This window comes from Apteryx rowi, unplaced genomic scaffold (genome assembly GCF_003343035.1).
Source record: "Apteryx rowi isolate R43461 unplaced genomic scaffold, aptRow1 scaffold_349, whole genome shotgun sequence".
NCBI classification, from domain to species: Eukaryota; Metazoa; Chordata; class Aves; order Apterygiformes; family Apterygidae; genus Apteryx; species Apteryx rowi.
In genome coordinates, this window is record NW_020449963.1 from 500,585 (window position 1) to 526,543 (window position 25,959).

At 39.1% G+C, this 25,959-nt stretch overlaps 1 protein-coding gene across 1 annotated transcript in view; it reads right to left on the bottom strand.

The window, feature by feature from the left end:
* Window positions 1-3,856: 3,856 nt before the first annotated feature.
* HDAC9 (histone deacetylase 9) overlaps window positions 3,857-25,959 on the bottom strand; it is a 422,164-nt gene continuing 400,061 nt past the window's right edge. Inside the window, exons 24-26 of the mRNA XM_026072683.1 lie at window positions 20,255-20,339; window positions 14,910-15,063; window positions 3,857-5,703 (exon numbers count right to left, since the gene is read on the bottom strand). Coding sequence (XP_025928468.1) covers window positions 5,664-5,703; window positions 14,910-15,063; window positions 20,255-20,339 — 279 coding nt within the window. The 3' untranslated portion in view covers window positions 3,857-5,663. The remainder of the gene's footprint in view (window positions 5,704-14,909; window positions 15,064-20,254; window positions 20,340-25,959) is intronic.

Below are 25,959 nucleotides of genomic sequence, written 5' to 3' on the forward strand. Positions count from 1 at the left end.
GAATTCAGATGTTCACCTGCACTTTCCTGCAGTTTGGGCGTGGCTGAGTGCAAAGTTAAAGTTTCTTCACTAGCTGCCTCGTGGGTCCCATCCAAAGCCTTCCAGAGAAGGGAACCAAGGCATCCTATGGCTCTGCTGTTGCAAAAGTGCCTCTAGCCAGTCACACACACCATCAGGAGGGGGATAACACGCGGAGATTTAGCACAGAACCACTCTTGCTGCACAGTACCAGCGCCCCCGGCTTCATGCTTTGTGTGGCTATAGCCCGTCTGTATAGGAGCATGTATTCCCCATAATTTACAGCCCAGCTCACAGTGGGCTCCACAGTTAACATCCAAATATTAATGACTTTGTGCAGAACAATTCGCTGTAAACTGTTCTCATATACTGAGCTACAGAGCATGGCACTAGAGCAAGACAAGAGACCATGTAGAAGAGATGTGATATTTTCTGGAATGTCCTTTTCCGTGTTTGCACTGCACGTGTGTTATTTGCTAGAAACTGAAGCTGAGCTAGTAACAAGACATCATGGGACAAAGAAACCTTTTGGATCAAGGGAAAATCTTACATTGTTAGAAGCAAAATGGGTCCCTTCTGCGGCCAGAGAGGAATGCAAGTTTCACAATTTCTTTTTTTAACAATCAGCAGGCAGCCAGCTAAATCATACTCATAAAATACCACTCCAGTTTGGATTTGTCACAAAAATGAAGCATTTAATCGCTGCTAGATGTGACAAAGATAAGCTATTCCCATTCCCGCAGCAAGGAAAGAGGCATCTCTCAGAAGAGACAGACCTTTTTTTCGGGATCTGTGTGCTACAAGGGTGAATGCAATTACAGGTAAAAACTGAAACAAGCGACATAGCAAAGTAAAAGCTTAAGTTATAATTAAGAATCCAAACTCCTCCAACTGCAGGTTGAAAAGCAGGTAGCAGAAGGCTGACTTAAGAGACATTCCTTCCCAGCAGGTTCCCCCCTATGTATACATTCTGTTTTACTTCCATATGGAATCTTTAAAAAAAAAAAAAAAAAAAAAAAGGTACAGTGGTTCACAAGGCTCTATGGTGACCTTTTAAAATAAAACAACTGTGCACTGTTACACTGTTTTTGGAAAGGCCACTCTTGGAAACCCCCCCATCTCCCCTCTCTTATTCCTGTTACACAGCGTCTTCTAGGGGCTTGTTGCTTCTTGGGCAAATGCGCAGGATACACTTCAGGGTAGCACACCTGGCTGTCGTTGTGTATAACAAAAATTTGTATAGTGAGGTTCCTGCCTGCGTGCGCATGGGCATGTTTGTGAGATGGAGGGGGCATTTCCTAAAGAATAAACGTTTGCTGGCCCCTGCAAGTTAACAGAAGTTAGTTGCCTAATAGCCACCAGTGCCTCTGGAAAAGCTCCCTCTAATTCTTCGTCCCAGACACATTGCCCTGAAAGTGTCCCGCTGTCTGTTTGCACAAATTAGTCAGTCTCTACATTCCTGTTCTCTACAGGACTTCTGGTGTTGGCTGCAGCAAAACCTTTCTAATATTTCATCTCCGGTTATGACTCTCGGCTTTTTAGGGAGGTTGCACTTAGATAAGATACCAAATCAAATACCACATACTCCAGAGAGGGATTCATTTAGCCACTTGAGTTCAGCTGGCAGCATTTTGTTGACTTTTTTGCAATGTAAAGAAAAGCCATTTTTGTTTACATAGCAGTTATTTATATTTTTTGTTTATTTTACGATGCTTATTTAAGATAGTTTAATGATTTTATTTTCCTTAGATTCACTTGCCTGGAATTAGTTACTTCATTTTCACTGAAAGTAAAATTAGGAAGGTACATAATTAAAAAAAGGGACTAATTTTGTCATCTTTACACTGGCAAAATTCCCATGAACTTTGATTACGCACTAGGAATTTTGCCTGAAGAAGGATCATATAATCAAGCATTTCATTGCTGCAGATTATATTAAAGCCAAATGAGCACACACAGAATTCCTACACACAGAGTCTAAAAATGAATTGCAAGACACTCAGTTTTTAGCAATTCCAAGATTTACTATTCATTATTGTTCCCACTCCAGCCCAGGTAAAACATTAAGCTGGATAAAAATCACTTTTTCTTGATATCTGGCTTCCTGTCACTCTAGCTTTCAGTTTCCAGTATGACTTTAAGGACCTAAGAACATAAAAGGAGTCCAAAATCCAATGTAGTTCAATATGCAAGCTCCAACGCTAGGGAAGAATGGAGAATAGAGCAAGCATTTTTGTGGTACTTCCTGCGACAGCATCTCAGATCCTGAAGATCTGTGGCTTGGGGAATTCTTGATCCAGTGGTGGAGTGCAAATTCCTACATACTTCCCCTGCGAGGCAGRGATTTGCCACTAATGGCAATGGTTGTCTGGGGGTGGCGGTGCCGTGGGATGTCCTCCTCCAGGCCTGCAACCCTCCTGCATACCAGTGTCAGCCAGAGGGTCGGCCCCAGCACTGAGAGCTCTCTACCACTTCTTCAGCTTCACCTTTCCCTTGGACTCACTCAAAGAAATCATCAGTTAGGCCACATTATTTATCCATTTCAGCCCGTTTTTGGAAGTAACCTAAAAGTTCAGATGTTGATATTTTGGCAGCTAATGTGAAATATCTGGGATTTAATTTTAAGAGGTGTCAATCTCCTTAGTCTAAGCTGAGGTCCATGAGAGACATAAGACTGTGACTTCTCTCAAAAAACAGCTCCTGTGGCTGTTTACATGCTCCTTACACGCTCTGAATTTGGACGTTAGAAATGAAACATGAAATTAATGCACCTTTCTGAAACTCCTGGAATTTGTTGTCAAATCAAGATAAAATTGGACATTTTTAAGAGCATCTATGCAAATGTTTTCCTGAAAGTATGGCTAAAATCACAGTTTAAATGGGAGACATTTTAACAGCAATCCATAGGGAGCTATTGATGGTAACAAAAAATACTGTGAGAAGAAAACAGCAGCAAGTGAAACTGCCCTCTCGGAAAGCCCAGGTCTGCTTTGAAGGAAGTGTTGATATTCACCATAAGCCTCAATCATTTCCCAGAGGGCTGAACAGTGCCTTGTAATGACATAATCAAAAAGCAATGGTGTTCTGGACTTAAAAATACAGGGCCTGATCCATCTCCCAGTGAAATCAAAGAGGGTTTTGCTATTGACTTCAGTGAGAACAGAGTTCTGGATACAATCTGTGTGCAGTTTATTTGTACATTTGCTTATCCAAATGATTCTAACTTTAACCAATAGTATGTCTAGATACATGCCTGTACAAATGCATGAGTGTGAGTTTATAATGTGGTTAAATTCAAATTATTTTGGCATTTTAAAAGCATTTCCAGCTACAAAGGACAGCTTTAGCTGATTTCCACCCCAGAACACAAACTTTCTTTGGTAAAGTTTGTAACTCACATTTCAAGCTGCAATTCATGTTCAGTTTCACACAAGCTAAAAGACATAAATAGATTTTGCATCTGTGGGGTTAATTTTAAACTGATCCTACTATGCAGCCAATTAAAATATTGCAGCCATTATTTCAGAATGTGAAAAGCTTTACAAATTACCCAACTCATCAGCTATGGTCCTTGGTTTCCTTGAAGGGAAGCTTCCTTGATGACCACAAGAAAATTGCAGTAAATGGCAAGTAAGATTGCCATCGCAAGTTTGCTGAAAATACACAACAAACTCCTGATTGCTGTAGTCATGTGAATAGTCCCTTCAGAACAGCCCAAATTCAGGCAAGGTGATTTACACCAGCAGTTAATTTAGCCTGCTAAGACTCTGCATTACTAAAATGAGCATGATTTTGTCTTGTAAATGGCAGATAGAATTTTATTTTATTTTTTAACTGAGGGGCAGACATTCATTTTAGAGCAAGCCTTTCAGAATAAAAGTTTACTTTAGATGATAGGAAATGACATTCCTTTTTTAGATTTCCCTTTTCAAAACATGCCTCAGATTTCTAACTTGTAGCAGAGAGCTTTTGTATAAGTAATAAAAGTCCTTAAAATTAAAATGCTAATCGTAAACAAACCCAAATGCATGAAAGATATACTCTGACTGCATAACAAAAGAGAATTATATAATTCTATTCGAGTGAAATCTTTCATCTTTGATTTACAGGTTTGAGTCTGCCTATAACTGAAACCATATTGTTCCATATCTTTCATATCATGGCCTTTCCCCAAATCTTGTTTTAATTAAGGTTTCTTTCAGATTTCAGAATAAAAAGCATGACAGTCTTCACTTATGGCTTTAATATATCCTTTGAGTTTGGAAAATATATAAAAAATGAACATCACTTGCTTTTAAAAGCTAAGCGAGCTATCAAATACTGCAAGTATTCACTTTAAGGTAAAGTAAGACATCTCGCAGGGTTCATTAGGTGAGAAAGCTGTAAACAAAACAAAAGTTGCTGTAGCACAATTTTGTTCATTTGGAGTACACTAAATACATGCCCTATCTCTTTCTCTGACGGTAAGGCAACATGTGTAATAGTTTAAGCATTCATTATCAGCTAAAGGCACAACTCTATGTTACGTTCTCAAACATGGATTTAAATAGCTAATATCACGCTGCAGGGAAATCTTGCTGCATTTTGGGGATCCAAAATAAAGCGAAACCCTTTGAAACTTCTTAAGCAACATCAACTCTCTTGGTTCAGAACTACATAAAAGAATCAGTTTGTATTCCTGTGACGACCGGTAAAAAATACTCCCAACATAACCTCCACAGAAACACCTGAGCTTCAAATGAGCTGCACGCAGATACTTAAGACTGCTGTTCTTAGAGTCAGGACACAGAAACGTTTCAGAACAAACTAAAAACACATTTGAAAAGCTATCCATTTTTCAGAAACTACTTGATCTCTGCTGCACATCTGTTGAGAGCTACTGTCAACTACGGAGTGTACCGCACTTTTTTTTTAAAGGCAGAAGATCGCTTATTTTAGAGAATCATGAATGTGTTTTTATGATATATAAGATTACATTAAATGGAGAGGGATCTTCAGGAAAATGGAAAATAAAATAAAGCACCATCAAGCACAGTACGTTAGGGGATTTATAGTACGATAAGAAATGCTTTCCCTTTAGCTAAAATCCCTTGTCTTAATTTACACACCTTTCACTTATCCAACCAAGAATTCATTACAGGGCCTAAAAAAATGGCACAGAAAATAAGAGGGATTTTTTTCATTACACAAAGCAAAGAAAACAAATTCTATTAACAGTTTAACACAGTATGAAAAAAATTACATAGTAAAAAGTGTCAGAAAGTGATTCATGGAGTTTACCGAGTATTTCGCTGGCTATTGCAATTCTCGTATCTATAATCTATCATGTAGAATTTTGTAATATTCTATTTCACAATTTATTGTTGAGCAGGTCAAACAGCATATAAAAAGCATGCTCTGGGCTCTTTCTCCCAAGCCTGTTTTACTGTAACTTTAGAATTGTAGCGGTTACATTTAAGGAATCTTTAGGGTCCTTTCAAGTCCATCCAAAGAACAAGTGAAGCTGCTATTCAGAGTTTTGTGCCCAGTGTTTATGTTCCATCTGATCTGTGCCACCCAAGCAGCAGACAAGACATGTCTGAGGGTGCTTTGGGGGGATACACAATGATGTCACCCACAGGAAATATCAGGGAGGACTTGGCACTTCACAAGGTTGGCTCTTCTTCCATGGGCTCGCCAGCAGCTCTGTAAAAATAAACAGGCAATCAGAATACGGCACAAGAGTACACAATGACATTGTAGATTTTCATGCATAATCAAAGCTGATTTTTCAGCTCTCTCTGATGTTTATTTGTATTATTCAGTTATCCATAAATAGAGTTTCTTTCCTAGGAAGTATAAACAAATGTCAAGTGGAAAAACATTTTAGATCCAAGCAATCACTGAAAATGTTCCTGTTTATATTAAAATATGTCAGAATATTTTATAACTTTTGGTCCAGAAATGTACATGCTTTGTGTCAACAGAGTCAAATAATTTCATGAAAAAAATAGCTGTGATACTTCTATTTTACAAGCTTTTGCAACTAAAAATACATGGACTTAGTTTTTCAAATGGGCCCATACCATTAAAACAAAATAGTTCTCTAGCAGTCAAGTAGTTAGCAACGTTTCTTCTGGGTTTGTCATACCAGCCCTCTGATTTTTGATTTTGTGCTTTCATAAAGGCATTGACTGGCTGCCTGCCTGCCTGAAACTTCTGACACCCGATTCTGAATTTGCTTAGCAGATTGCTGCTGTGGAGAGGATTTCTATTAATAAGGTCTAATCAGGTTATACATATATTCTTTATTAGAAAGCATCTGGTAAATATTCAGCCTAGGGAAGATAAGCTCTTAAAAACATCCAGTTAGAAAATGATGGGGACATATGCTGAGCTGGTGTAAAGGGCCATCATTCTTTGTAGCTAACAAGTTACTGCACCTGAGGATTATGTCAGTAATTATAAAATGGAAAGCTTCTGCAACCACGGTGAGACCTCACTGTTGAAGGGCATGAGAATTTGGACATAACCATTTTTCACCTCAGCCCTGCAGAACACCACATAAAAAATGAGCTTAAAACCTCCTTTAAAAATAATCACTTCAAGCAACTTTGAAATGAAAGGAGGGCAAAAAGTAAATACAAATAAATACATAAAACAGACATTTACCAGTTAAATCTCACTTAATGATTGACTTCAGTAAAACATCCCCCCAGAAAGTATACGTTCATGAGATCCCGTGGAAAAAAAAAAAAAAAAAGGAAAAGTAATTAATGGGGGCTTGCATGGGCTTTGGTGGTTTATTCAGCAAGAAAGCCAGGAATTTTAACTGAATCTGGAGTTTATTAAAGTCTTTCCCAATGAAAAATTCAGCAATGTCTCTTTAAGTGATTTTATACAGATTATTCCTTCATGATTTGGAATGATCGTAGCTAGCATGTTGAAAAATAAGTCAGATGAATGATATATGAAAAAGAAGTTTTTCAGACTACTCACTTTCCAAAGGGTTATTGACCCCAAAAGATTATTAATCTATAAATCTCAGATCCTTTGTCCCTGCCCACACCACGGGGAATTTTTCACATGCGCTATAACCACTGCAGGCTTGTTGCTGCCACGTGCAGAGGTGAAGCCAGATCTGCAGGCAGGCTGCAGGGGGGCCGCTGCGGCTGGGCAGAGCTGGGGTGGGAGCACCCCACTGCCTGCACGCAGCCACAGCAGATCACCACTCCCCCCCAAAAGGCAGAGCAGGCTGGGAGTGCTGAGCAAAACACAGCCGAAAATATTTATTGAAATCTCTTTCAAAAAATGACTATCAGTGTCTTCTCTCCTTTTTTTTTCTCTATCTTTTTTCTTTTCTTTTTTTTCTTTTCTTTTATTGTTCCAGCTTGCAGCAGAGACCACACAGTGGCAGCAGGATGGGAGGGAGCCCAGCCTGCCACTGAGCTCCTCGGTTGTGATAGGCCTCGGTGGACCACTCTGGTTGCCTGTGAACGAGCAGGGTGCGCAAGTCACTCACCACCAACCTGCACCCGCTACAGCTCCTTGCAAAGAGCTGTTCCTTGGAAACAGGGTGGCAGGTATAATAAAGGCGTATGTTTCATGTGGAGAATCCATAATTATGTTTTATTGTTGCCGCTTTGCTGACCACAAGCTCCCAGTTTCTCCAGTCACTTTTGGAAGACCTGTATGTTCTCTGGCATAATGCAAAAGTACAATAAGCCCTTGTTAAACATCCAGGACCTTATGGGACTGTCTGAGAAGAGAATAATCTGGAAGCAAACAACAGTTCAGTTTTTTTAAGTTCTGCTGTAAGTGAATGAGAAGAAATAATTGTCAATAGATTTCAGTTAGAGATAGCCAGAGTGGGAAGGAGGGGAGCTCTGGAAAGCTCCTGGAAGTGAAAGTGGGAGATATTTATAAGGAGCTAGGGAAGCAGTATGCACAGCAGTCTGTTTACATGCATTTGGCTTCTGGGGGTGACATTCCCATGCACATAATCCAACTGAGAGATGATCTTGTTGAGGATTTGAGACCTGGGTAATTTTTCACTGAGGGTGACTGTGAATGCCAAGACTGACCCTGGGCACTGTCCCGCTCTTCTGAGGCAGCCAGAGCCCACCTGCCAATAGAAGTTTTTATATGTAAGTGCAAGATGCAAGGCCCTTTGGGGGATCCTGGAGGAGGGTACAGCACCCTCCAGCCACCATGTCTCCGTGTGGGTACTCCAAAAGCCTTCTCCAGTCCTTCAAAGACTTATGCAGTACATGCTTTAACTGCAGATTATTAGTGTCAGAGACGTCACTGGATCTATCCGATGGCTTATCATTAAATCATACATTTTTACAGAATAATGGCTTAGGCCAGAGTTTTGTGAGAGAGCTAGTAAAAGTTTAGGGCATTTAGTACAGAAAGAAAAACACTGTAGTCACATAACACTGAGTGGTAAATCAATATATACCCATTCTGCTGAAATCAAAAGCTCCCCAAAGAAAAATTGAGGGGGCAGAGTTCGACAAGCCAAATATATGTTGCCTCAATTATGTCATTGTTAGTTACATCAGTTCAGTCAGTCTTCCTGTAGCTGACAAGAAGCTGGCATAAAAACATAAAACAGGCAAAAATATCATATTGTATGCTCTGACTAATTCCTCAGAAATGTGACTGTGAGCTTGGGTCTGATCCGGATTGATTCTGTGTGGTTGGCAGATCCAGGAGGACACAAATTGGGACTGTGATGATTGTAGAGCCACAAGTGCAATTTTTCATTATAGCTTCACTGTGGCTCATTTAAACTGCACGTTCCTAGGAGCACAGCCCTCTTGCATTTGGTCTGTTTATTTTGGTGTGCTATAAAGAGTGCTCATCTGCAGATCTATATAAATACAATTCATACTACTGCGCATTGAAATAATCCCTTTGTAGTTATTGCTAAACAAAATTATTCTAATTACCCCTTAAAATGAAAGAAATAGTTGAGATAAAATCCTGCCATATGGATCAAATCTGTCAAAATTTGTGACATTTTATGTATTGCTCCGTGGCAATTGTGAATAAAAGGCTACCATATATTTTAATGAGAATATTATTCAAATTATTTCATATCTACAGTTTTTTTTAAATCGACTTTTAAGAATACAGATAAAATCCTTCACATCATCCAAAAAAGTAAATGCTTCTCTTACCTTGTTTTATAAATTAGAATTATAGAGATTCCTCATATCTACATCATCAAACATGTAAAAAAAAAAAATTCAAGGTATGTTTCCAAGTCACAGAAACTGCTGAACAAAAGATAGGTTTTCTGGTGTGGTATGGCTCTTTTATGCCATAATCTGCTCCTAATTTAACTCAGCTGTCTCAGGAAAGATCACTGTGGTTGAAAAGTGATCCTCTGGTAGCAGAGAAAAAAGGTGCATTTCTGTACCACAGAGATGATTTGGAGAGTGTCTGAAGACATCATATTAGAGATCCAGAGTAAGTGTATACCCTAGTAAAAATGGACTTTGTATGGATCAAAGGAAAAAGTAACTAAAGAACTAAAAGCAAAAGCCATCATAGTTTAACAGCAGACTAAAGCAGCAGAAGGTAAATACACATACAGTCTCAAAAGCGGAAGTCATGTCCAAATAAGGCAAACAGCATAAAGTATAAACTCGGGCAAGTTCCATGTAAGCCCACAGTGAGGCAGGCCAAAGGAGATTCTGAGAAACAATTATTAAGCATATTCTGCTGCTTAAATCAGCCTCCATGCCAGAAGTAGAGAAGGTAAGAAATGCAATCCCTCTTCTGGAAACTACACGAGACACAGAAAGTCTGCACCAGGCAAATTGATAGCAACTACAATCAACGATAAAATTAGTAGTGATTTAGATAATAATAATTTGGTGAAGAGTTAAGTTTTAACTCTTACAGAGAAGTCAAGCCTTACAAATTTCTCAGAGGTTTCTGAAGGAATTGAATTGAGAGAGATAAAGGGATACCACCATGCAAAGAAAGTTTTCCAACAATTTTATCCAAATGCTTGAAGAACTTGGGTTATAAGAGAAGATCCTCTCACAGATTAACAATCCAACAAAAATAGGAAATGTATAATAATACTGGCCAGTTTTCACCACAGAGGGATGCTCCCTAGCATCTCAGAAAGACTTGGTGGTGTACCAGCATCTTTTGTGATAAACATGAAAGCATAACACCATTTCCAACTGGAAGACTAAAGGGAAAAAGAAGGTAAATAAACACAAATTAATACATAAATGGTGCGTGTTGGGGGCAGCTTTAACCGTTTATATACAGTGATGGCCTATGACTGAAAGTTTGGAGTTACTAGGAGTGGAATAGAGAACAACGAAAAAACAACAAAATACCCATATCATTAAGCTACTTTATAAATACATAAGGTGCACAACACCTTGAATCCTGCATGCAGTTCTTTTAGCCCATCTCAGAAAGAATTGTAAAAGGCACAGAAAGGGGCAAGAAGAATAATCAGAGGTAAGAAATGATTTTCCTACCAGGAGGAATAAATAAAGTAGGAGTCCTGAGATAGCTGAAGCCTTTAAACCCAGAAATGGGGCAGAGAGCATGAATAAGGAATGAACTGCTTTTATTTCTCACAGTATAAGAACTGAGGGGCACCCAGTGAATTTATCATATTTAACGCAAAGAAAAAGAAGCACAGTGCCTGATTAGATTGTGGAATCCATTACTTGAAGGCCAAAAGTGTAAGCTGGTTCAATAACAGCTTTGAAAAACTTATGCCTGGATAGGTATTCTGGTGGTTTTTTACACAGGACGTGTCAGATACAACTGCTGACTTGTCTGCTGAGATCTAAGGACTGATCAGGACAAGGCTGGCTCCAAAATTTCTCTGTTTCTGGTTCTTTTCCTACACACCCACCTTCAGCTCTTGAGCTTGCCGGTGATTTCAGATCACGTGGATTACAGCCAGGTATATGCAGGTTATTTGGCCCAACTGAGGTGGATGCCCAAAACAGTAAAATGCTAAGTGAAGCTTTATGAATTGACACAGAAACACAGAAAATGACTCTAGGTAATGGCTAGCTGCACCCCATAATCTAAACAGTCATTCTAGTATATAATATGTGACAGAAACTACAAGTGGTAGCTCAGTAACATTAAGAGAAATATCTAAAAATCACACTTTGTTTTCATTTCCATCTATGCCTAGCTGAATGAGAGCTATAAAGTCAAGTTCTGTTAAATGTTATTCTCGAGATTTACTGTTTGCTGTAAAAATAGTAAGTGCCAGAGACCTCCCTCCACACCCTTTTATTTTTCCATTTTAAGAAGAAATGTACAGAAGCTCCAATGTATCAGGGACAGCACTGTACTGAACATTTTCACAGCAAGATTTCTGAAACATATGTCTGGCTAGAGCAAAATTCTAATCAGCTAAATCTGCATCTCACTTAGAGAATAAGCAGTTATCAGCACACAAAAGTTATGGTAGTTAGAAATGTTTTATAGGGCATGCCTGTTCCTTTAATTGCATCTGTATTTAAATCTGTGTTAGCATCATGCGTGTTTTCTTTCCTATCCATGAACTCTTTTTTCTATCTCTGTTCTCTTCTGAAGTCTATAATCAAGTTTCAATTGGATCTTAAAATGCAGAGTTGTGCTTTGGTAAAATAAAACACCAAAAGCAGAGCAGCTTTTCACAGTCTTCTTCATTTAGCATGTCAGAGAAAATCAAATAAAAATAATAATCCACACTGTCACTTGAAGAAAAGAAAGAAAAAGAGAAGAAAGAAAGAGAAATACTTAAAATGGGCTTTAGCCAGGAGCATTTTATTCTTTATTCATCAGTGGTAAATGAGTCAGATATGAGTTGGCCAGGAAAAGAGCTGTTTTAACCCAATCAGAGTTTAAAATGAGTCATCTCACTCCAAACACCAGTATATCCTCTAACATAACTGGCAAGAGTTTCCTGCAAAGTGACTCTTGCTGCTGCTCTCTTTTTCTGGAGGCCTGACCATCCAAAACCGAAGTCAACGGGATCACTACCATCAGTTCAGCAAAACAGGGTTAGAGAAGCAGACCAGAATTACTAGCTTGGATGACCATGGAGCGAATTAAGAGAAAGTAAATTGGCTCTTGGCATAACGAAGACACTGGCAGGAGTCTCTCTAGTTTAAGGAAGCCTCTTCAGGCTGCCCTGCCAGCCACAGCACTTTCTGCTCTCATCTTGCCCTGCCAGCCACAACCCAAACAAATACTCAATGCAAGGGCTTGCAACAGGTCTTCTGAAGGTACCGATATGGCCTCCTTTTACAATAGCCCTTAGCAGGAGGACTGAGGAGCCCTGAGGACACTTGATGTTGCTACAACCCTGTCATTTGTCACAGAAAGGGGCTGGAGGAGTACTGCATACTTGGTCTTTAGTTATAACCAATGTAACAAATGTAAAAAAGTAAGGTCATGACTCATTACATTACTCCAGTTTGTGTTGGTACGCGTCTGTAAAATGAATGGTATGTTTCTATGAAATGAATGAAATTATACTGGCATGAAGCTGGAGTTTGCAATCGTGAATCCGTCCCTGGACTCATAATTCCATGCAGGAGTTTCATTTGTGTTCGAAGCGCAGCCAACTCCTCTCAGGAGACTTCCCACAGCTCAGAGGACTGGGCCCAAAAAATCAGACCTTGTGGGTGAGCATTTTTGATTCCCTAACATTCTTTTCATTCAGCAGGAAGAAAACAGTGACAGTGATGTCTCAGAAAGTCTCAGAAAACCTAGCTATCAATTTTGGCCCAGTGACATAACACTTATGTTGTCCCATCACTCCCTGATGGCAATCTGGTTTTGGGTACTTCTTTGTGGGTTATGAATGTGGAAACAGAATTAGGAACGCATGCGTGTAAAGGTTTTTTGTGCTGCTGAAAAACCCCTACAGCACCACAAAAGATATTTCAAACAAAACTATTTTTCCAGAGAACAACTCATCATGATGGATTCAACCCTCTAAGAGTCCAGAACTGATGAAGTGTAATGAATCTGGCAGCCACATGAATTCCACTTGTGTACATTTCAGCACATCCGTTCCCCCCCACCGCCGTTTCTTTCAGCTCTGCTTTGAAATTCTGTTTTCAGAATGGGTGGAAACTGTCACAGGTTATCAGTAGGTAGGTAATAAATACAGTAATTAAGCACAGCATTAATCAAAGTGTTATTCTGTCAAGTCATGTAGAATCAGTGGTCGTGCTCAATGACTGTAGTTTTGGATGAGTGGAGGCTCATAACAAATACAATTCCTGGTTATTCTAAGCAATAAGTAAATAAGCAAAAATTAACTGCACTCTTTTTCAGACAATTTAAAACTTAGCTTTGACTATATTAATGAAGACTTCTTTATACTTCAGAATTATGCACACAGGTAAAGACACCCAACTTTTCTGTCATTGGCTAACAAAAGTATCTTATAACTCTCACAAATTTATATGACAAACCTTTACATTATTCCTTAGCTGAGTACCGATTAACTTTCTCACAAATTTAAAATATGTGTCCCGTTCATGACTGGATTCTTCCCTGAGCATTTATGGATTTTGTTTGTAATAATATTAGAATAAAAATAGCCATATCATATTAAAATGCAATTACAATACAAAAGGTAATTATGCAAATACTGCAAACTTTACTAGCTAGCTCTACTCCCTGTGTGTCCTTTTGAGACACATCTGTTAATTTATTGACAGATCAACATTCTTACTATTGTGAGAGACATAGACTTCCAAGTGTGTCTATGGTTTTTAGCTGGCACTAAACTATTCCCCCTGCATGCTCTCGGTTGGCTGTCAGTTAATTTCTGATTAAAAGAAACAAGGCAGGAGAGGAGAATCAAATCAAAAAAGTATCTATCGTGACGCACAAGCCATGGATCCTTTTGGCTCCACTCCCACCTCTTCCTTGCCTATCCACAGCTCCCTTCTTTCTCCCCTGTTGTTGTGCAGTTCAGCTTCACAGCATGCAGGGAACCGATGAGTCTCCTTGTAAGGATTTTTCCTTTCCTCTTCCCTCCCCAGTTTTCTCAGGTTGATGGAAACTGACTGGTTCCACTGCCTTTTGGGTCTTCCTCCAATGGAGGAAGCCAGGAAGTTTGTCCTTAAAATGAGTAAATAGGAAACTCCAAAAACTTCTGCAGTGATTTTTCTGACTCCTAACAACTCTTTGAAGAAATATTGTTTTGTAGGTGACATTATTCAGTGGCCATCAATTTTTTCATATCTAATTGGCAAAAACACTGCAGGAGTTACCATAACATTTTAACAAACTGTGAAATTGAGAGCAGTCAAAAACAGTTGACAAGCTAGGAAAAACAGCATTTTCTTCATTGGGTGGGGTACCTTCAGCACGGTACATAGAAAACATTGGCCCTGATTCTGTTCAGTTTTATACTGGCACTGTTTCATAGCTTCCAGGGAAGTAACTTTTAATGTTTATCTAATATCATTTAATAATGATTTAAGTCCATCATTTTTTAATTTATCTGACCATCTGCTAAATGCCTTTGTAGAAAGTTAAAACTATGACAGGTTTGAACATCTTCCAATAAGAAGAATGTGGGTATTGCACTTATCAGGTCTAATTTTTTCATATCAATATTGTGCATTTTATATAACAGGGAGCTTTAGAGATGTGGAGAAAATAAGGCTCCTGTACCATCATGAATCTTAGTAAAGAACTACATATTCTGAAAATATCTGTTAGCATAGAATGCCTCCATTTCTGGTGGCCAGCTAGAAATAACACAAATTCAGGGACCAAAAATTCCAGGTACCTCAATTATCAGATAATTTTGAAAACAATCTTAATCTAGGCAACCTATGCACCTCACATCACTGGAGCATAAAGCCTTGCTGTCTGCCATAGTGCGGTATACTTACCTGCTGCCTCCCTGAGGGAAGCACTGCTCAACATCCACAGAAAGAGAGGCCATAGCAGATACAGTTTCTGTCTCCTCCCTCTCTCGTTTCTGGGTCTCAGCCAGAGCACAATCCACTGGCACAGAGTATGGCTCCACTGACTTCCAGTACTTGCCTAAGGAAAACACACATAATAATTTACAGGAATTTTAGCTAGCGTGGTGGTACAAGCATAGTAATCACTTAATCCGGCACTGGGTGATTATAAATTAAAATCACTGCACTGTAAGCAGTGCAATTGAAATTTCAAACTGCAGTGAAGAAGTATATTTCTGGACCTAAGAATGCCAAGTTGGAAAGTGTTTTCATTCCAAAGGGCTGTGTCACACCCTTCCCCAGAAGGTAATAAACTGGAGGAGTAACATGAAGTCTAATGAACTCATATTGTCAGACAGACTATTGGCTTTATCTACACTAGGTGAAGGGAGTTCAGGGCAGGGTTAATACCTAGAAGCTCTGATATTGCAGACAGTGAATGCATATACAACAAAAAAGACTAGAAAAATGAACATTATTATACAAAGTGCTCACACAGCACCGTCTTGAAAAGGAAAAAAGTCAGAAATGCCAGCTTGGACTCAAGCGATGTTGCCAGAACAATCAGATTTGTTAGTCCTGGATGTTCTTTCTCCTCCAACCTCAGGGCGTATACTAGAACAATAATTTATTTAAAACTTGCATATGTGACCTGGCTGTTGCTGGAAAACTGCCAGACATCATAAGGAATTGAGCTTTCTGGTTTGATGTGTAAAAACACAGCAGTGAATTGGAAGAATAAGCGTTCTCAGCTTTTTGCCTGCAACAGAAGAGACAGTAAGCAGCCTTGCCAGTAAAACAAACAATAATGTGCAGGTGAGTCATAATGAACTTATCAAATGGTCCACTACTGCAACGCTATTCAGAAACAGAGGTCAATTGTGACAACCAGGTGAACAATTAAGAATTTACATACATATTTCTTATAGTCCTGTAATCCACTGAGCACTCACTAAATGCCAGGTGGATGACACTTGGAAATTAGGAGCATGAGGGAGGCTGGGAGCTCTGGACCAGCGCTTATTCAGCATTTAGCAAGAAGCTTCCAGCAGCTGCTACAGAGGCTGGGTCAGGGTATTTATCTGGGAATTAGAGGGAGGGTTTCAACAGCTGTGAAAGAGAAGGGATCAAGTAGGGGACTTTTCCAAGGGCTAAAAGGACGATTTTGGCAGCTGGGCAGCAGGCTGAGTCGAGGTGCTTATCCAGTGGGTAGCTGAAGGCTTTGACAGCTGGGAGGCAGGGCCAGTGGTGATGCTGTCTGTTCAGCAAAAAGGCTGCTGAAAACTCCCTCTTTGGTAACATGGCTCTCAACACAGTTTCAGGCTTTTCAAAAGATGAACTTTTTCCTCCAGTGAGAGAGCAGCTGTCAATAAAGACTGAAAATGTCTTTATTATGTCCTTATTCAAAAATATCACTGCAAGATGAAAGCCCAAGTCAGTCTGCAAGAACAACCAGCAAGCATGGCCAGCGTGTTTCTTTGAACTGTAATAGTGTGCACGTTGGAGTAGTTAGCAGAATCTTTAAATAACGGGGACCTTCTGGGGATAAAATGTAAAGTGTATTAAGTATCCTATAAAGTTGAGATTAAGTGTTAGAAGACTGGCTTCCCTCCAAAAGCATGAAAGTCACAGCTAAAAAGTTATGTACATAACAGTAGGTTCAATGATTGGAGCCTGGCAAATTTTATAAAAACAAGACAAAAATATTCTCTATTAATACTGTGCTTAGAGACCATATTCTCTATTCATTAAAAATACACTAAAAAACAAACAAAAAGTTATATGGGCATTCCACAATGTTCTCACAGATCATATGTGCAAAAGTCAGCCTTTGCAATATACACCCAATTCAAACCCTATAATTTATGGGCTAAATGTTTGCAGAGTGGGTGGGTTTTTTGTTGCAGAAACAGATGTGCAAGAAAATCAAATCTGTTGGCATGGGAATAATACCCCCTCTTGCCTATAAAAGAAATGAACCCATGTTCACTGCTGGAGTTTTCAAGGGTTCTTATTCATAAAATAAAACATTAGTAACCAGCTACCACTGTGTTGCTCTCCTGCAGCAACAATAAAACAGCATCAGTGAGGACTGCTACATCGCATTCGTTCATCCACACGCACTCACACACCAGCTGCCCCCTGAATTCTGACTTTCTTCTAACACTAAAACTCAGGGCCAGTTCAAGCACAGTAGTGGGCTCTCTGTGCCCATTTAATTGCCCTTCACTCCCAAGTGATCAGTGATTTTTCTCGTTTCCCTGAATTGAGAATTATATTATAAGAGGGACATCAGTGATAAAGAGGGATACCAGTGTCAGGCCAGGAAGCAGGTGGCAGCACCTATGCTGCAATGGAGGATTCTTGGAGAAGGGGAATACAAGGCAGGGTATTTGTGGTTTGTGGGAGGAAATTTTAAAGCAATCCCAAGTAGGAATAGGATCGAGGTAGGAGTGGGTACCTCATGCAAAGAGGGCTTTCTGATTCTTGTGAAAAAATAATGGTAGATTTTTCTTTAAAACCAGAAAGCTGTACCTTACAAACACCTGTTAGAAGCAGAACAGCTGTGCAAGCTTCTTTTTATGGAGAGCATCACTGATATGTTGTTGTGCACAAAGCATACAGGGCTTGCATGTGTTTTCAACTGGAGGTTTTTCAGGCAAAGTCTTGTGGAATGGGTATGCAAGGTGCTGCATACAGTTGCAGAGCAGCTTTGGTAGAAACCCTACGTATGCTGTGGACTGACAATGAGATCAGCTCAAAACAGGAGCATCTCCAAAAACTGCTCACATCTCCAAAAATGGCATTTCTACTGCATTATACTGGAATGTGAAATTCTACCAGTCCTGTTACATTCATTGAGAAGAACATCGTGGAGCTCAGGGAAAAGAATGAACCATACTGCTGGTTTCATTCATACAAAGCTTGAAGAGCAATCACTGCTTGCAAGAACAAACAGTGAAACCAAATCAGTCTTCTAGGTATGCTTTGCCTTTCAGGATGAAAATGTGCTTAAGTCTCTCTCAAAGATTTGTGGGAGCACTGATTATTAACAGGAAATAATAAAAGTGAATGTTTCTGTTACTATTACAGACTTTTGTAATTGCCTTTTACTGATGGATTTGGGCATGCTGTACATAACTTGCTTGGAAAAATCAGTTTGGGGGTGGTGTACAAGCTAGTGAACAGGATTTGTTTAGAAATAGCATATTACATGGATGTGGGAACTACTACTTCCAAATGTATTACATTTCCAAAAGAGCTTTAGATCACTGTCACAAACAAAACATTTATACAAATTCCATTCCTCTCAGAAAAAAGTTGTTTTCTCTCACTGTCTAAGCACTGTACCTTCAATTTTTTGAAGCAAACACAGAGGAGGGACTTTTGTTTTTTTCCAAAATGTTACCAATATTCATTATCAAGGTTGGATCACAGAAATACAGACCCAATATAAATGTGATCAGTCATCCCAGCAAAGCAGGCTTTCTCAGTACTTCTTGAGGTGCTGCTCCACAGCCTAATACTCCTCAGTCTGCACAACTCTCCATAATGTCTAGCATATACTGGCCTCTCTTAATTTCATCTAATTATCCATCCTGCATAAAAATGCATTAAACTTCCTCAATGTTTCTTTCCATCACCCACTCCTTTCTAATACTTGTAGACTTATATGACCTCTCTCTCCTCCTAGTGATTTCTTAGGCAGAATGATATGTACATAACATTTTAGGTAATAACTGCAAGAAAAGATAGAATGCCATGTATAAATAACTCCAAGCCCTCAGCAGCCTAGCTTAGGTGCCAGAAGTACAGCCAGTTTGACTACCCTGACTGTACTGGTTCTGCTCAAACTTAAGCTTGTTCTGAACAAACTAAATTAAGCTGCTCTGCAGAGCTCCAGGTTTGGTTTTGTAGACATATGCTGTATCTTTCCCCCTGAGACTATTCCTTCTCTCTGAACTTCTGTCATTTGTGTGTATTTCTAGCAAGACACTATGTGTTTCTACATCTATTTTTTTTTTCCTCCAATTCACATTTTTTGATGTTTTGGATTAGTTTTTCTTCAAATGTGTGTTTTATTCCAACTGAATTGTATATTCTCTCCTCACGTCTTTTATCTCTTTGGTGCCCCGTGTATTAGTTTTCTGTCCTTATTATCATTTGTGAATCAGTTCTGCCTTGCATAGTTGCATAGTATGTGAATTTCCCTAACTTGCTGATTCCTTCCATATCATTAACAGATCATTAACAGGATATTTTAAGGAAGAAACCACCTCATGAGGTACCCTATGACACACCACTCAGCAGAAATGACATAGTAGAATTTATCATATTCAGCTGATTTACTTATAGCTTGTCTCTATCTGAGTGAGTATCTGATATGAAGGATGAGTTATAAACCTACAATGAATTTTTGTTGTCTCTTTACAACTGAAATCAGATTGAGAACAAACCAATGATAATGTATGATGTTCCTTTTAAAACCTTCATGTATTTTATAAAGATGAATCCCTATTATTTGTGATGCATCTGATGTGAAGTAAAACATTTGTTATCCATTTGCTATTGTTAAGAAGCAAACAAACAGTAGGAGTCAGGAAGCTCCCACCACCTAGGTAAAATGGCAGAGAGCAGAAGATTAGAAAAATTAAGGAAAGTCTCCTCAGCTGGATTAAGGTAAAGAGAAAATTTTTTACTGAGGTCAGGGCAAATGCCCTAAAGCATTTGATTAGAAAGGGTTGGGGCCAGGGTACACAAGTGAAGCAGTTAAGTAGTCTTTGCACCAGAAATAGAATAAAATCTCAACATATATGTTAGCATTGTTCCATGGATCAATGTTCATTGTAAGCTTTTTGATTTTATCTCAAACTCCTATACAACTTGGAGTAACTTGTAAAGGACTACACAAGCAGAATCTAAAGAAACTATTTGTTAGATCTCTAATTTACCTGTTTCTGTCCCTCACTGATAAACATCTATTTCGCTCAAGCTGCTCTGGAATGGAAAGTTTAGGGAATATTCAGGAAACAGAAAGCTCTAAATAATTTCAAAGACTTAGTTTTTCAGTGATAAATATTTAGCAGAAAAGAAGAGATGCCAAAAAAACAAAAGCAAAAACACACACATACTTGACATAGCATGTGGGTTTACACATAACACACTTGCCCATACTTTTCCCTGAAACAATAGTTTAATGTCTACAACATTAATGATATTAAAACAAAACAAACAAAAAAAAAAACCAGAACACAAATTCAGAAACATACTTTGAATTTCAGTGGTCTTTTTTAAAGAAGCTATTGCATTCATATTGGGGATTTGGTGCACAATATCTTCTGGGAGAGGCTCCAGCTGCAAGAATAGAATAGAATAATATAAATTTTCCATAAGCCACAGGGAAATAAAGCAATCTGAAACAATCTAATCCTCAGGAAAAGCCTAGCCCAAGAACTGGTTAACATTTTGCTGGTATCAGTTCTAAAAGTATAGCCATGATTTTGTTTTCTGTTTTTCAGCCATGTAATTGAATTCCAAGGGGCTTTTCTATTGGCTGCAAGACTAATCTATGGAGTCTCTGAAGCAGGTGCATGTCTGTGTACTATTCATTAAAAAAATGCTAGTTATTTGTGTAATTTTTGTAGGTTCCTCACAAACCAAATTCCACTGCGTCTATATACGCAGCTGGGCACTCCAAATAAAACCTTGCTGAAGCCACATTGGAACCAAAGTGCGCACTCTATTATCTTTTTTTCCCACAGTTTTATTACTTCTAACCATCTTACACATTTTAAGATTTACAGAGGAAAACCATAAAACACAGCTGCTTGTAGTAGCTTTGCATTAATTTCAAATAAAGCAGTAGATAAAAAACTGCTTATGCTGATCAGCAGTAAGAATTCTCTATGTAAGATTTTTTTAGAGTCAACTGCATTTTTATTAGACCAATGTACTTCTATATTCTTTGGGTAGGGCTGCATCACAACAAAGTGACAGAAGGAAGACTGAGTGTGGAGTTACTGCACAGAGTTATTTCTGCCCTGTGGTTAATATGAGCCTCCCTTTCCCACTCTTCATGAAGGAAGATTAGGTACCTAAATATCTTAAGAAGTCTGATTCCTGGACACTTGACACGTATGCACATTTTTTAACACCTAATTTGCCATATAAATATCTCCCTCTTTGTTTCAAATCCCCATCTATAATCTGGGAATAACAGTATTTTTTTCTATTTTGCAGTGATACTTCAGTAAATGGGGACATATTAGTATTTTTGTTCTGATCATTGGACGTGAACTGGTCCTATTTTGGATACTGGGGTGCATGAAATATAAACATATCGTTGTACTGAACATCAGACATGACTGTATCCTATCAATTCATGAGGATTACGGCCAAGCAAAATAATCTGTATTTTGAAATTCATCCACTTGTGCTTTTTTGTCCACCTTCCACACATACTAGAGGCAAAAAAAAGTCACTGATTCTCAAGACAAATGATTTTCAAATTGACATATAGAATTCATAGAAAAAGGTAGTAGACCTGTAGTTTCCTATGTATGCTCCCCAGAAACATTTGTACCTAAATTCAATACAAGTTCAGAAATAATTAGGCAAACAGCTCTTTGAATATTTATGAAAAAGGAAATCATTCAAATATATTTATTGAAAACACCAGAACATATTAAATGGTACTTCAGAAAGATTATAGATATTCAGGGACAGGGAGGAAAAAGTAAGGTAAATTACTCAATCTGTTCAGTATTAATCATTGGATTAGGCCTAATCTTGACCTCCTGAGACAGAGTGTATTATACAGGATGGTATGATGCAGCTGGGGGTGTGGGGGTTGAATGTGAGCCACAAAACACTTCTATCCAGTCTGGAAACTTTTTCTCCTAGAAAAAAGATAAAACATTTCTTTGGGCAGCATTCACCCTAATAGCTAAATAGCTTCTTGTACTGTAATAGTGTAATTCTCCTCTAACTAGCTTAGAGACCAGCCAGCTTTTCCCCTTCTCCACATAGAATGCTAAAGCTGGGCATGGAGGCATGCTTTCTCCAGAGCCAGAAGTAGCAGCTGTGTCAGGGCGGACATGGAGAGTAATATCAAAATCAATCTTTCTTTTTCAAAGCCAGTTGGACCATCTTTGATAGAAGACATCTATACTGCAGACAAAATTCCTTACTTAAGCATGCATCGGCCTACTCTAGACTGGGTCAAGTGAAGCCCACCTGGGAAGCTTCTCCTGTGAAGACTTCAGTTGCCATCACAGAATCACAGAATGGTTGAGGTTGGAAGGGACCTCTGGAGATCATCTAGTCCAACCTCCCTGCTCAACCAGGGTGACCTACAGCATGTTGCCCAGGACCCTATACAGACGACTTCTGAATATCTCCACAACCTCTCTGGGCAACCTGTTCCAGTGCTCAGTCACCCTCACAATAAAAAAAGTTTTTCTTTATGTTCAGATGGAAATTCCTGTGTTTAGTTTGTGCCCGTTGCCTCTCGTCCTGTCACTGGACACTGCTGAAAAAAGTTGGGCACCATCCTCTTTACATTCTCCCTTCAGCTATTTATACACACTGATAAGATCTCCCTTTATACACACTGATAAGATCTCCCCTCGGTCTTCTTTTAGCCAGGCTGAACAATTCCAGCTCTCTCAGCCTTTCCTCATATGAGAGATGCTCCAGTCCCTTAAAAATCTCAGTAGCCCCTCACTGGACTCACTCCAGTAGCTCCATATCTCTCTTGTATTGGGGTGCCCAGTATTGGACACAGCACTCCAGGCGCGGCCTCACCAGGGCTGAGTAGAATGGAAGGATCACCTCCCTCAACCTGCTGGGGATGCTCTGCCTAATGCAGCCCATGTGATTATTGCTTTAGAATCCTGTATGGGATTGCAGCTGGAAGATTTTCTTGTGGCTACAGACAATAGCACTATATTTTGTTTTCAAACAGTATAAATCACTCCATTCTGTGCACTGAACAAGTGTGCCAGAGAAGTGCTGGTAGGACCTGATTTGGTCCCAACTTTACTCAGTTACTGAGGAGGCCAGATTGCAAAGGAAGATTGTTGCTATATAATATGTATCAGGGATTAGAACTGAGAGAGTAATTACAATAAAAATCAGATCTACAGATACATTTAGAATTTTTAAATCAGCTTAACTTCACAATCTTCATAGGTTACTCTGTTTGGTTACTTGCAGATATCTGGGGGAAAACTATATTTGCAAAAATGCCCACCAACAGGTCAAGCTTCACAGATTTTAGAACATAGATTATTTGCTTAGTAATTCATACCTTGGGTTGTGCAGATAAATAACACTTGCTTTTATCTTTCATTGTTTTCTATTTAAAGTAATATGTAAATTGGTCAGGAAGAGGACAAAATCCTGAAGCTCTGTTGGGTCATACTTGGTGCAGGAACACAGAAGAGGAAGTAAATAGTAGCTTACGGTTCTGTTTTGACAGTTTCCTAATTCTTAAGGCTTTGAGGACCAATTCACTCCCCTGAAGTAGCTCCAGACTTTAACAGGAGGAATAATTGTACAAGGTATGGAATTGCCAGACTCAAAGATTTGAGAGCTGTATCTTGCTTTTCTCTTTCAGTACTTTGCCAGTCCTCTGCAAACCTCTTGTACTAAATAACAAGCTGGGATCAAGTGATGTAGAAATAGCTAGAGCAGATTTCCTGTTAAAAGGAGGATCTTTCATTGCCTCTTCTTCAGAGATGAATTACAGGAGCCAAAAGTTGCCTTCATTTTTCCTAATGTATCAGTGACACATCTTTATTCAGCAGTGCAGAAATGAATTGTTTAACACAGAGGCTAAATCTGAATATCTCAGTGTATCAGCTGAATATTTAGAAATGGCAGAAGTGTTTTCAGAAATCAGGATATTTAATGAATCATTGAAGTAAAGAATAAAAAGGGTCAAATGCCTAAAAAATACTGTTTCAAAGTTGGACAGCTCTACTAACAGATCTGTAGATGATGTGTGTATAATAATCACGTTCGATTATTTCCTAAACTCCTTTTTCACAACACTTCCACATAACTTTCCAAACTCAGCTTCTGCTCCAGAGATGTTCTGCTGCCTCATCCCTGGTGGTAGCCAGGCAGGACCATGGACCCTGTTCCTTGTCGGGGAAAACTTATCAGGCTCCAGAGGTAAGTTCATTGCATTGTATACCCTGTTCAACCCAGGTGCAGTACTGTTACAAATACACTGTAAAAACAAAGCCAATGGCTTACTGCAGCAATTTCAATACATTTTGGAATAAGACTATCTGTATCAGAGAGAATGATTTCTGTTGACAGTTATCCACTGTTTGGATACAACTATATAGCCATAGGGGTGTCCCTGGAAAATATGAGCCGTTAGACCCGACAGTGAACAAAAGAAATTACTCTACACCTGCCATATATGGCACTATCACCTTCTCTCCTACACTTATTGGCAGTCAGATCATGAAGTCTATTAAACCTGGAGGCTAACAGAATGGAAGCTGAAAAGAACACTGGAAACATATTGTCAGGAAAGAAACCTTTCAGAAAAGAACAGCTCAACTCAGTGCAGAAATAACCAAAGCCCTGGAGAGATAGTTTGGACCAGATACAGAAGGTCACATTTTCAAAGTTTTTATACTGTTGAATTGGACTTTTGTGCCCAAAATAGCAGATGAAAGTAGAAATTATGTCCACTAATCATTTTTAAAATAGGAAAAACAAGGTAAAAGGGCACCAATCACTTGGACAGCCAAATGCTACCAGAGCCATACCAACAAATGTTTGAAGTAGAAATTAAGGATGGAATTTTCAAATGTCCAGAAGGTCAACTGAAATGATCCAAGGCAGTGCAGAGAGGATCTGAAGCTGTAGCAGTCGGTACCAAGCTGGAAAATCAGCTCTGGCAATATCTGCATTGTCCTTAGCCCTGTTGTATTTTAAAGCACAGAGATTAGCTTCAGTGAAGACTGCTGAAGGGTACAGTTAGAGAGAACTGACAAGTGAGGCAATTGCAAGCATAAAGTAAGGAGCATAGAGAATTCTGACAGAAACAGATGAAGGAGAGGGCAGGCCATGTTCCTCAAGGATGCCTAGGCTTCAGAGAGAAATGTTAGAAAGTCCTTTTACTGAGATATACTGAGCCAGATGTATATCAACACAAAGATCTGTCTTTTTTTGTTCTGAGCATTGCCTATGATTATGGAGGACTAAGCTCAAAGATCCCAGAGGTCTTCTGTTTTGTTATATTAGCAAACTTCTCAAAGTTTCTGCATTTTTCAATTATATTTAAACACTTCATGAAGTTTTTTTTGTGATCCACTGTTATAATATGGTATATAAATGACTTAGTTTTCACTAGGCAATACTTTCAAGGTGCAAAGATCATTAGCACCTACCACTCCCTGAAAACCAGTGGGTGCCTTGCCTTGGAAATATGTAGCTTTGGAATCCGAATATTCTCTGTTTCCTTGGCCATACTGCTTCCTGACTAGCATTGCCCATTTCGGGGACTTTGATGGAACCATGCTGACCTCTGGTACATATTTTGCATTGCTCCATTTTTCCCCCTATCTAATTTTCTATTTCTGGGCCCATTTTCCATGTTTGTGCAAGCAGCACTTGACAGGTGACTTTGATTCAGCATTAATTATTTACTAAATTGTAGGAATCAGATTAAGAATGAGGATGTGAGATTGTGACCAAGCTTAACATGCAATTTAAAATTGATGTCAGGCCATATTCACTTATATGAATGTTTCCATTTTGGAAAGAGAAATGCTTACCTGTTCTGGCAAATCATCCCCTTTTTAACACAGTCCAGGCCCTCTAGGCAGACTTACTGCCTAGCTGGCAAGCAGCCCCAGATTCACACTGAATTCCACAAAGGGGAAAATGCCAACTTTTCGTCATCCGAAGGAAAGCTGCAGAGTACATCCTTTCCTCTTAAATTGCCATC